The 13,303-nt window shown below is 43.7% G+C and overlaps 1 protein-coding gene across 3 annotated transcripts in view; it reads left to right on the forward strand.

Annotated features, from left to right (window-relative positions):
- LOC103131014 (piggyBac transposable element-derived protein 4-like) overlaps positions 1 to 13,171 on the forward strand; it is a 16,111-nt gene extending 2,940 nt beyond the window's left edge. Inside the window, exons 1-6 of one of the 3 annotated variants that reach the window (XM_007542552.2) lie at positions 5,896 to 7,356; positions 7,424 to 7,474; positions 7,548 to 7,667; positions 7,743 to 8,234; positions 8,328 to 8,366; positions 8,456 to 13,171. In XM_007542552.2, the coding sequence (XP_007542614.1) occupies positions 8,786 to 10,633 (1,848 nt within the window). In that variant the 5' untranslated portion in view covers positions 5,896 to 7,356; positions 7,424 to 7,474; positions 7,548 to 7,667; ... (1 more) ...; positions 8,328 to 8,366; positions 8,456 to 8,785 and the 3' untranslated portion in view covers positions 10,634 to 13,171. Of the gene's footprint in view, positions 1 to 3,161; positions 4,927 to 5,895; positions 7,357 to 7,423; positions 7,475 to 7,547; positions 7,668 to 7,742; positions 8,235 to 8,327; positions 8,367 to 8,455 lie in introns of those variants that run through there. The other 2 variants (XM_007542551.2, XM_016666338.1) reach the window with 2 other exon arrangements.
- Positions 13,172 to 13,303: the final 132 nt, after the last annotated feature.

Here is a 13,303-nt window from a genome sequence, read left to right on the forward strand (position 1 = left end):
ATTCCCTGGAGGTACAACAAAGTATTTGCAACCCTTTGACATCAGTGGGAATTGAGCATTTAAAGCAGCACTCAGGGGTGAATGGGAGGCTTGGATGACTAGTGGGGATAAATCCTCCACAAAAACTGGCCAAATGCGAAGAGCGTCATTTTCTGATGTCTGCCGGTGAATCCTAACGGCGTGGAGCAGAGTGGATGAATCCACCGAAAGCTGGACTGCTACGTGAAGAGGGCACCACAGCTTCAGAGCCAGCAATACCCCAGGATGACGGCGACACAGAAAGAGACAGAAAAGGTACGTGACGAAGCTGATCTGAGGTTGGCACTGAAGAAGAAGAAGAAGACTGCAGTGGTTTCAGGAGGAAGATGAATGAACCAATCGATAACGTTTCTGTTTGGTTTGATCAGCACTTTTACTGTTACCGTTTGGAAACTACTGTAATCAGTTCAGTTAAATCTAAAATTGGTAACTTTTTCTTTTTCAACCCTAATAAATGTGATATTCAATTGACCTGTAATGACTCAGATGTTGGCTGTCCTCTGCTGCTGCTGCATCGCTGTGGAAAACCTGGAGCGGCAGAGAAATCTGCGGCTTATATGTGTATGTTTACTAGTTTTTATTTTTATTTATTTATTTTTTTAACTTTGGGGTTGCGGCTTATAGTCCGGGAAATATGAGATATATATATATATATATTTTAGAGGTGTGCCGATCGATCGACCACCAATCATAATCGGCTGATTTTCGTGAAAAAGTGTTTGATCGCCGATCACACAAACCGATCATCACCTGCTTCTCATTCCCAGCCTGCCTGTGCAGCTGGTCGTCTCTTTCCTTCACTCTGCAAACGCGCAGCAACAAATCCTAACGATGTGGATCTATAACCACTGAGTGAATGAGGCTCTTTGCATTATTTAGCCTCTTCAGAGCCTTCATATGTTTTCAGTCTGTTAAAGATGGTATTACTATAGCAGTACAATTTGCACAATGCCTGTTTTGTTTTGTTCTGGGAAAAAGTTATTGAAATCAAGTTTTTGTCTAAATTAAGGTGAATTCATGGTTCCTTTGTTCCGGTAGTGTTTATGATTAAAACAATTATTATGTGATCAGAATCAGCAGGAAAAAACCTGATCGGTACATCTCTAATATGTATATGTGTGAATATAACGTGATNGGCAGCAGGAAGAACTCATTCAATGCCAAAAGACGAGAAAAGCTTTCAGAGGACATAACAGCAGGTGGCCTGTACTTGAAGATGTTCTTGAGGATTGGGTAAATACTCAGAGAGCAGGCGGCCGAGGTGTATCCACCGTGCAAATCCGCCTGAAACCAAATGAATTGCTCTCCAAATGAATATTGACCATTTTAATGGAGGGCCGTCATGGTGTTTCAGATTGATGAGAACAAAGAGCCTGTCCATCAGGGCACAGACGACTCTGTCAGCAGATCCCCCCGGACTAAAAACTCACAAATTTCAGACAATTTGTTGAAACATCGGACCAGACAACGTAATAAATATGGATGAAGTGCCATTGACATTTGATATGCCTATGACCAAGACTGTAAACAAGACAGGTGCATCATCCATTGTGGTGAAAACCACCGGACACGAGAGGACTCATTTCACCTGTGTCTGGGCTGCAGTGCTTCTGGAAAAAGCTCCCCCCAATGGTGATTTTTAAGTGCTAAACTATCCCAAAAGACCAACTCCCAAAGGACATTGTAGTTAAAGTCAACCAGAAAGGGTGGATGGTAGAAAATCTGATGAAGGGCTGGTTAACGGAGTGCTACGGAAAGCGCCCAGGAGGATTTTTTTTCACCCGAAAAAAACACTGCTTGTTTTGGACAGTATGAGGGCCCACATCACCGATTCGGTGAAAGCAGCCATCAAGAGAACCAACTCAATTCCCGCTGTGATTCCCTGGAGGTACAACAAAGTATTTGCAACCCCTTGACATCAGTGGGAATCGAGCATTTAAAGCAGCACTCAGGGGTGAATGGGAGGCTTGGAAGACTAGCGGGGATAAATCCTTCACAAAAACTGGCCAAATGCGAAGAGCGTCATTTTCTGACGTCTGCCGGTGGATCCTAACGGCGTGGAGCAGAGTGGATGAATCCTCCGAAAGCTGGACTGCTACGTGAAGAGGGCACCTCAGCTTCAGAGCCAGCAATACCCCAGGATGACAGCGACACAGAAAGCAACAGAGACAGAAAAGGTATGTGACGAAGCTGATCTGAGGTTGGTCGACTCCGACGCTGAAGAAGAAGAAGACTGCAGTGGTTTCAGGAGGAAGATGAATGAACCAATCGATAACGTTTCTGTTTGGTTTGATCAGCACTTTTACTGTTACCGTTTGGAAACTACTGTAATCAGTTCAGTTAAATCTAAAATTGGTAACTTTTTCTTTTTCAACCCTAATAAATGTGATATTCAATTGACCTGTAATGACTCAGATGTTGGCTGTCCTCTGCTGCTGCTGCATCGCTGTGGAAAACCTGGAGCGGCAGAGAAATCTGCGGCTTATATGTGTATGTTTACTAGTTTTTATTTTTATTTATTTATTTTTTTAACTTTGGGGTTGCGGCTTATAGTCCGGGAAATATGAGATATATATATATATATATTTTAGAGGTGTGCCGATCGATCGACCACCAATCATAATCGGCTGATTTTCGTGAAAAAGTGTTTGATCGCCGATCACACAAACCGATCATCACCTGCTTCTCATTCCCAGCCTGCCTGTGCAGCTGGTCGTCTCTTTCCTTCACTCTGCAAACGCGCAGCAACAAATCCTAACGATGTGGATCTATAACCACTGAGTGAATGAGGCTCTTTGCATTATTTAGCCTCTTCAGAGCCTTCATATGTTTTCAGTCTGTTAAAGATGGTATTACTATAGCAGTACAATTTGCACAATGCCTGTTTTGTTTTGTTCTGGGAAAAAGTTATTGAAATCAAGTTTTTGTCTAAATTAAGGTGAATTCATGGTTCCTTTGTTCCGGTAGTGTTTATGATTAAAACAATTATTATGTGATCAGAATCAGCAGGAAAAAACCTGATCGGTACATCTCTAATATGTATATGTGTGAATATAACGTGATTGTTTTATGTCATTCCTTTCAGACTGAAAGCCGAACTGATCTGTAACTTCTGTGTGCAGTGCTGGTGACGATGTGGAGGAGACGGAGGATGAGGAGAAAAAGGATGAAGATGCTCTTGTACCTTCTGTTGAGGATGGAGGTCGAGGGAGAAACGGTCTGCAGAGTCTTTCACCAAGTAACGGAAAGCACTCCAGGTCAGACATCCACTCGGGTCAGGAAGTCGGCTGGAAAACGGAGCAGGAATCCGACCGTTTGCCACTTCCTGCGCTGCGTTTCCTCCCCAACAGGAGGCCCGGTGTGCAGCCTCCACTCTCACATGGTGACCGTTGTCCAAGTCCAGCAGAGCTTTTCAAACTGTATTTTAACCAGGCTGCCATCAAAACTCTCTGTGCAAACACCAACAAAAATGCAGCAAAACGTTTATCTGCCGGTAAAACCCGTAACTGGACCAACGTCACAGAAAGGGAAATGTATCAGTATATCGGGCTGGCGCTGTACATGCGGCTTCTGAAACGACCAAAAGTCAGAGATTTCTGGAGAACCGCCACAATATTTCAGCTTTCACATCCGTCCAGAGTAATGTCCAGAGATCGGTTCCTGAGCGTCACGGCCAACGTTCACATGAGTGACCCAGAGGATGATGCCGTCAACGACAGAAAGAAAGGCAGCCCTGAGTACGACTGCCTGCACAGGCTCCGCCCCCTCTACGACAGTTTGCGGGTTGCCTGCAAAGCGGTGTACCACCCCCAGCAAAACCTCTGTGTTGATGAGCGGATGGTAGCCACCAAAGCAAAACTTGGCCTGAAACAACATATAAAAGGCAAACCGGCAACGTGGGGAATCAAACTTTTTGTGCTGTGTGACTCCACCGGCTACACGGTCGATTTCCAGGTTTACACCGGCGGGTCCAGTCAGGCGTCTGGAAGTGGGCTGTCCTTCGATGCCGTCATATCTCTGTCCAATAAAGCCTTCCTGGGGTCTGGGTATCACATTTACTGTGACAGCTTTTACACCAGTCCGGCACTGTTCAGCCGCCTTCATGAGCTGGGCTTTGGAGCGTGTGGGACATTCAGGAACACCAGAGTCGGTGCCCCAAAGACAAAGGTCAACGCCCTGACGAAACAGTCGCCTCGAGGCTCTATCAGATGGATCAGAGAGGGACCTCTCCTTTTCATCAAGTGGATGGATGCGAGGGAGGTGAGCGTGTGCTCCACCCTGCATACGGCCTTTTCTGGAGACACCGTCAGACGAGTGAGCAGGGCTGGAGGAAAGCACGGCGTTCTGGAGGTTCCAGTGCCGGCGGCTGTCAAAGACTACAACCGCTTCACGGGGGCAGTGGGCCGGTCGGACCAGCTGATCGGCTCTGCCTCGTGGCAAAGGGGCAGAAAATGGTACGTGGTGGTCCTGCAGCATCTCATTGATGTGGCCGTTACAAACAGCTACCTGCTTCACAGAGAGCTGTGTGGCCAGCGGGGGCAGCAGGCGCTGACTCTCCAGGCCTTTCAGGAGCAGCTGACCGCCCAGCTGTGTGGAGAAGGCTCACCATCAGCCCTGACCAGCAGCAACCTGCACCTGCCTGTTGCAATCGTTGAGGGGGCATCTGGTCAAAACAAGGCGACCAAGGGACGCAGGAGGTGCAGACTTTGTTCAAAATCTACTCCCTTCATGTGTGAGGCCTGCAGACTGCCTCTGTGTGTCATCGTGGACAGGAACTGCCACAAGGACTTCCACAGCTGCAGCAAATATCGTCTCTGATTCAAGAAAAACATTTATTTATTTTTGCATTTGTTACATTTTGTCACATTTCTGTAACTGAAAAGTTTTACAAACGCAAAATAAATGTTTTGTGGTTCAGAAGGCCTGTGTGTAACTTTTTTATATTTACAAAAATGTTTTTAAAAAATCAAAACAAATTTGTTTTTTGTTGCATTTTATTTAGTTGCTATTGATTATTAACATACAGATTTTGAAAAATAAGGATGAGGATTGTATTAAACATTGAACAAAAACGGCTCTGCAGCATCCATGTCAAAATAAGACGAGGATTAATAAATATATGAATAAAAGTATAAATATTCCCTTTGGTCAATCAGGTGACCTTTGACCTGTCAGTGAGGTGGCTTAACGTCTGGTAACCAGGGGGCCTCCTGCATAAAACACTGAGCAGTTTTCACTCAAACTTGGATCACGGAAAAATTTAGAAAAATGCACCAAAACGTGATGCATGAAGCTGCACGTTTCCTTTATTGATCCTGATTCACAGGAAACAGCAGCTGCTGCTCCCATGAATACATATTAATGTAAATTATTATAAATGCCTGGAAGTCTGTTGCCACGTGAAGCAGTAACCATGGCAACGTCCTTGTTTGAAGCAGTATGAGTATTATAATTATATATTTTATTTAAAATGTGCTTTAGGGCTCATAAGGTCACCTGACAAAAATAAAAATACATTTGAAAGAAAAAAGTAAAATCCAAATAAAATAAATCAACAGATGGTGAAAACGCCCAGCAGAGCGATTTAAAGAGACGGAGACTCAGAGAAACTGGACGTTTATTAATAGAATCATGTGAATAAGTTATTCGTTTACAGCAGGGGTCACCAACTCCAGTCCTCCAGGGCCACCATCCTGCAACTTTTAGATTCACCTCTGCTCCAAAATGTCTGAATTCCCTCACCAGCATTCATTCCTCTCTGCAATAGGCTGGAAACGAGCAGTTTATTTGATCCAGGTGTGTTTGAGCAGAGACGCATCTAAAAGTTACAGGATGGTAGGACTGGAGTTGGTGACCCCTGGTTTACAGAATAAAGGTGCTTTATGCTCACCAAGCGGGCGGCTCGATGGCTGCAGCTGGACCGGGACCGGTACCAGGACCGGTACCGGGACCAGGACCAGTACTGGTACCGCTCAGCTCCTTTTTAAGTTCTGCTCAGAGAAAACACCAATACACATCAGATCAATATGATCTCTGATCAATCCTCCCTCTGTTCTCCATCAGAGCCGAAGCTCCACCTGGATGCAGCTTCAGAAGGAAACGACCTTTAGATGCATTTCATGCACTTCCAACTTTATGAGACAAAAACTGAAGAAAAGTGCTTTTTACATTCTAGTCAGGTTTTCACATCCTTTTATTTTTATTCTCTTTATTTTGTGTTCGTGTTACTTTATTGTCTGGGGATAAATGCGTTTCAGTTTCGTTTACTTTTAAGCAATAAAAAAATAAAACCATGAAAAAGCATCAGTTTGATGCTTTCTGGTCTAAATAGCTGGATGTCATCAGGTTTCAGTGGATTTATGAGTTTTGACGCTTTGTGGTTTCATATTGTTCACAGCAGTTTGTGTGGCTGCTGCACATTTTCACGCCAGCGAAAAAGTGCGTATATTTACGCAGACTTTGACGCATCGTACATTTTTATACATGCCGACTTGTGTGTAAAATGTGGGGCTGCACATTTTCTCTGTGCGCAGCTTGATGCACGAGGCCCCTGGTGTCTGGACACATTACCCAGAAATCTGCTTTGCTTCAGGGTTTAAATGAGATTTTCTTTTTATAAATAATCATAAAATATATACAATATTATAAATAAAATGCCTACATAATAATTCTACTCTTGGTACTTTAACTAGGTCACATTTAGGTCCAGCCTGGTATTCCTGGAGTGCGGCTCGGCACTGAGCTCCCTGCTGACAGGAAGTAGCTGATCAGCTGACCTTCACAGCTTCCTGTTTGGCTTTTAACTTCCTGCTCTCTGGGTTTGAAGATCACAGTTACATTATGAAAAGACTGAAGTACAAACTCCATCAACAACAATAAGAAAATCAATAATATGTATTAGAGACTATAGGTACTCCCTTGCATCAATCAAATTTTGACAGGTAGTGTTCAACGAGGGTGGTCCGGAAAATGGGATCCAGATGTTTGAGGTTCTAATTCGTAACAGATGGTAGGCTTCAACGTCAGTGAATTTTTGCGATGCTTGTGCTAACTGCGGACTATGTTTCAAGATGTGCAAGATAAAATATGTGACCGCCGATCTGTTCTCCGCTCCAAACCAGGAATCATTAGCGCACTGCGTTAGTGAAGATTTACGAATGGGGAAGGGAATCGCAGTTTTATTCAAAAAGAATTTTGGTCGAGTCACCAAGTTAAAGGAGCAGTGTGAGTTTTTTTTTTTTTTATTTTAAAGAGAGAAATTGCGCATCCTCGCCATGGCGGTGCTATCTGAATCTCAGTACAATGAACTATTAGGGGGTAAGTTACATCTCTCTCTCTCTCTCTTCATTTTTACGCTTCAATCTGACGCTGCATTTTTCTTCAGATCTCGTCTCGCAAGATACAGAGAGGACGGGCGTACCGCAGTTACAGTACGGTCGGTATTTTAACGCTCCTCGTTGTCCCGAGCGTCGCGGCATAACAAAAAATTAATTACAACATTTTAACAGATTTACAGGCTGTGGCGACCCGCCCGAAAAAGAGGCTATCTCTGACGAAGCCCCGTCCTTTGTGGAGCGACCCGCCAAACACCTCCGTGCACGTCAAACCGGAGCAAAAGAACGTCCGCAGTAAGTTAAAAGAAATGCAGTTTCGTGTAAGGAGGGAAAAAATAATTTCTAACCTGTTAATTTTTATCGTTTAAGATATATTTGATCCAAAATCTGTAATCAATCTAATCGATTCGGAAGAAGAAGAAGAAGAAAAAGAAGAAGAAAAAGGCCTTCTTTACCCGTCTCAACGTTATACCGATTCATCGCGGAAGGATAGAGTGCAGGAAGATTTTTCCGTGATACCTGGACAGTTTTCCGGCACGACGGTGCCCCAGCAAGGCGGGGTTTCACCCGCGGTTTCTGCCGGAATAGAGTCCTGCGGCAGAACCATCACCGGTCTACAAACCGCCGGATCAAGAGATCAGTCTGCAGCTCCGTCGTGGGGTGCGTTGAAAGCGCCGGTGACTGTGCTGCTCCGGCCTCCAGCAGCTGCGAATACGGCGAAGGAGCAAAAGAGCGAGCCGCTGACCAGAGCTCCAAGAAGAGTGCAACGGAGACCGGATAATTCTGCACAAGACGAAAAACGGATCCATCATCTTACAGCCGTCAATCCTGTCGAGGGGTCAAGACGTAGAGGAATTAAAGGTCAGTTTTTGTTTAATTTTTTTCTCGCGTTTATTTAGATCGAACCCTATTCCATTATTTTAAAGAAAGTTTCTCTGTTTTTATTTTTTACAGCGCAGAACAAGCCTTTCATCGTTAACAAATTAATTTCAGGTATTTTAAAAATCTATTATGTTTTATGCGTTACCGTCTTTAAAACGTTAGTAATTTATTTCTCTGATGCCTTTTTTTTTTTTTTGTAGAGGCTCTAATGCTCGTGCATGCGGTTCCTGGTTCTGCTTCTGGACGCATATTGAGCAGGAAAAGACGGATCAGACGTCGCCGTCTTATGGAACGAGCCAATAAAGCGGCTGTCACCGCATTACTGGATGTATGTCAAATCCTCTTACGTGTACGTTAAATAAACCTACAATTGTGAAGATGGAGATGAATGTTCAATTCTCAGGGGATCTGTCTGCTGTCTTTGACAGAAATGTCTTTTAAATGATTTGTTTAGAACCATTTATTACTCTCATTTAAATGATTTGTTAGAAGTGTTTAGTACCATTTTTACTCTCTTTTCTGCATAAATTATGGATGAACTGCCAGATAGAGGTGATTTGAATCAATTAAGGGGGCAACTTGACAGTTTAATAACACGATTAAATAGTTCCCTGCAAAATACCGCACCGCAGCATTCCGTCAGTCAGGATCAAAATTCTAATGTAAATGAATACGCCTCACTTCTACAGAATTCAATACACGTTTTGACCCGACTCTCATCTGCTTTGGAAGTTTTACAAAATTCACACAATTCAGGGAATCCTCCAGCTGCAGCTGCAATTCCCCCTCCTCCCCCTCCTCCTTCGCCCCCTCCTCTCCCTGCTGCTGGCGCGGCTGCGCCGTCTGTGTCTGCCGCGTCTGCTTCTGTCAAAACTCCTCCGTTCTCACCATTGCTTGAACGGGAGCGTTTTAATAACGTTGAACTTAGGCGCCCCTTCAGAATTCCTCCCGCTTGTGAAGATTCCGTCCCAGATCTCGCTTCATATTATGTAGAAATTATGAATCATCTCGTTGAACTAGCAGATAACGCAGGCTCTTTAGCCAGACGAAATGATGTCGTTCAGCTAGAACTGGTTGGAGATAATTTTAGCAGGCATTTAAATATTCACGTCAGCAATGATGATGACATACAAACAGCTTTGATGGATTTTCTGGATGAATTGGTGCAATCGAATGCGGAGCTGCCGTCGCACGGCGAACTTGAATTTATTCTACAAATAGTAAGAGATCCTTCTGGCGGGGTGAAGGGCAAAGCAGCAAAAACTTTAGCCTGCGAACTCATCAATAAAAAAAGACGTCACCTGTACATAGCACAGAATTCTGACAATAAACTTTGTTTCGCTATCAGTCTAGCCCATGTCTATAATAACAGCTTTACAGATTCAGAGGCTTTACAGCAAGTTAAGCAATGGCAATATGAGGCAGGGCTTACAGAGCAGACGCCCGTCACGTTCACTGACGTGGTCAAATTTGAAAACCTGCTACAAAGAAAAATCGTAGAGTTTTATAAGAACTCCAAAAATCCTGTTCTCTCTAAATTTGAGACCGATTTCGGAGATTGTACAAACGCTGGCCTTCTTCTGTTACACGACCAGCATTACTTCGGGATAAATAACCCAAAGGGTTTTTTCGGATCGAAACATTTTTGTCAGCATTGTTTTTCTGGCTACGATAACCCTAGTACACATTCGTGCGGGGGATATTGTCAGATATGTCGCAAAGCCCCTTGCATAGGCAAGGAGTACGAACCTGTATATTGCAACGATTGTAATCGATCCTGTCGCAATTCTTTATGTTACAACAAACACAAGGAACCCAATTTCAAGCCTCGCGCCGAAATCTTTGCGAGTGAATGCGAGACGACCAAGATGTGCGCACTCTGTAAAAGAATTTATCATGTACCCATAACTAAGCAGGAAAAAGGACACGTCTGCGGAACAAAATGCGCCATTTGCGGTGAAAAAATAGTCCCTGGCTCTGCTATAGCAGTCAGCGACCACCTCTGCTATATTCAACCTCTCGCTAAATCCGATCAATTGGATGACAAGATAGTGTTCTATGATTTTGAATCATATTTTGATCAGAACGGCGTGCACGTACCGTTTCTAGTCTGCGCCAAAACTTTAAAAGGCGATACCTGGTTTTCATACGGTCTTGATTGCGCTCGGAAATTTATTCTTCATTACAGAAAACCGATGTTTAAAAATTATGTATTCATAGCGCACAATGCCCGAGCATATGATAATTACCTCCTGCTGAGCGCTATGACCGAATTGGGCATTTCTCCTCACATTATGATGACCGGCAGCAAAATTATTTGTTTTACGGAACCTGATTACAAATTGAAGTTCATCTTCATCTTTCATTTCTTGCTATGAAGCTTAGTCAAATGCCAAAAGCGCTGGGTTTTAACGACCAATCAAAAGGATTTTTTCCTCATTTATTCTCCTCGAAGGAGAATTTGCGCTACGTCGGACGCTTCCCTTCAAAAGAATATTACTCTGTGGATCGGATGACTCCGTCCCAGCAGCATGAATTTAATGACTGGTACCAGGACGGGTCCAAAGAGAATTTTGACTTTGCAAAGCAAGCCGTTCATTACTGTCGGAATGACGTAGAGATTCTACACTGAGCCTGCGTTAAATTCAGAGACCAATTTTTTGAGGAGACGAATGTAGATCCTTTTAAATGCATAACCATCGCATCGGCGTCCATGAAGGTTTTTCTGACAAATTTCCTTCAACCTAAAATGTTAGCCATACCATCACCGATGGATTACAGAAATAGCTCAAAGACTTTCTCAAATGCATCCATCCAATGGCTGGAATGGGTCATGTTTGATAGAAACATATTTATCGAACATGCATTAAATGCGGGAGAAAGGAAAATCGGTCCGTACTTTGCAGACGGGTTTTCTGTTGTTTCAGGTATGCCGACGGTCTTCAGTTTTCACGGCTGTTTCTGGCATGCCTGTTCTCAATGTTTTATTCTAAAGGAAAATGCCCTTTGAGAGACGTAACCTTTGAACAGATCCGCGCGGCCAGCGATGAGAAAGACAGAATCCTGCAGTCCAAGTTCGGCGTCCGACTCGAGATTGTGTGGGAGCACGAGTGGGCTGAAATGAAGCGATCTGATCAGAGGGTGATTAACTTTCTCAAAAAAATGAATCCGCCAGAGCCTCTGGTCCCGCGGGACGCTCTTTTTGGAGGGAGAACTTCCGCGTTCAAATTGAGACACCGCAGCTGCTGATGAAACTGTTCAGTACGTGGATTTCACTTCGCTGTACCCCTGTGTGAACAGCAGATTTCCTTACCCTCTGGGACATCCCACAATAATATACCAAAACTTTGAACATCCCGACAATTATTTTGGGTTCATCAGAGCGGTTGTCTGTCCTCCTAGAGGTCTCTATTTCCCAGTTCTACCATACAGGATGGCTCGCGGTAAGCTAGTGTTCACGCTTTGCCGCACCTGCGCAGAAAAAAATGATCAGACAAGTTCCTGTTCCCACAGCGATCAGGAAAGGTCTCTGACCAGCGTCTGCGTGAGCGTTGAATTTCAGAAAGCATTGTGATCTGGTTATCGCGTGGAAAAAATCACAGAGGTATGGCATTTTGACAGACGCAGCAGCACAATCTTTAAAGACTTCATACACACATTTTTGAAGGGCAAGCAGGAGGCGTCAGGCTACCCGGCCGAAGCAGTCGATGAGGAAAGTAAGGAGAAGTATGTGAGAGACTACAAACTGCATCAAGGCATCCAGTTAGATCCGGACAAAATTGCGTCCAATCCTGCGAAACGGTTTTTGTTTAAAAACCTGTTAAACGCATTCTGGGGGAAATATGCACAACACGACGGTCTCACGCAGACGGTTATTGTGAGCGATCCTGAAGAGTTTTTCAGATTCTTATTCTCAGGTAAATACACCGTCGAGTATTCCCACTTTCTGAACCCTGACGCGTGTCTGTTACAGTGGAACTACAACAAAAAATGCGTGATCCGTCCGGGCAAGGTTAACAACGTGTTTATAGGCGCCTTTACGACCGCTTATGCATGATTGAAGCTTTTAAGCTGTATGGAGCCTTTACAGGAAAGGGTTTTGTACGTAGATACAGACAGTCTGATCTATGTGCTGAAACAAGGGCAGGCCCCACTTAAGCTCGGAAATTACCTGGGTGACCTGACTGACGAATTGGGAGGAGAGCATACAGGAATTTGTTTCTACAGGGCCCAAAAGTTATGCTTATCAGACCAAGAATGAACGAAAAATAAAAATGTGTGAAAGGAATAACTCAGATGACCGAATGTAGCGAAACTGTCAATTTTGACAGCATCAAAGAGCTGGTGGAAGGCTACTTGACCGGCGGCTCCAGAGATGGGCTGATTCAGGTTCCGCAGCAAACAATCAGGCGTGATAAAAGAGGGTTCGTGTTAAAAAATGCCACATTTCAGAAAAAGTTTCGCGTGGTTTATGACAAACGGAGGCTTTATCCTGACGGAACAACCTTGCCGTTTGGATACTAAATTGTTCATCCTTAATTTACAGAGGGGAGTAAAATAATTTTAGCCTTTTCTTCTTGTTATTCTTTTTTTTTCTACTATTAAAAAAAAATAAAAATGCTGCATTCAGGTCATGCACAAGAGACTTTATTTGATCCTCGATTTAAAACACCTTTTTCATGTCTTATCGCCGGTCCTAGCGGCTGCGGGAAAACTTATTTTGTGCAGAAAATGTTGATGGATTGTAGTCATGTCATGGATCATGAACCTGAAGCAATTGTGTGGATTTATAATTCTTTCCAACCTATATATGACGGATTGCAAAAAATGAATAAAAAGATCAAGTTCATCAAAGGTTTGCCTGACTCTTTTGAGGATGAAGACTTGTTTCCAGTGAATAAAAGCATTTTAATAATTTTGGACGACGTCATCTTTCAAGCATCAGATCATCCTGAGGTAGTGAAATTATTCACAGAATTCAGACATCACAGAAATTGGAGTGTAATAATGTTGACACAGAATGTATTTCATCAGGGTAAGTACAGTCG

This window comes from Poecilia formosa, unplaced genomic scaffold (genome assembly GCF_000485575.1).
Source record: "Poecilia formosa unplaced genomic scaffold, Poecilia_formosa-5.1.2 Scaffold708, whole genome shotgun sequence".
NCBI classification, from domain to species: Eukaryota; Metazoa; Chordata; class Actinopteri; order Cyprinodontiformes; family Poeciliidae; genus Poecilia; species Poecilia formosa.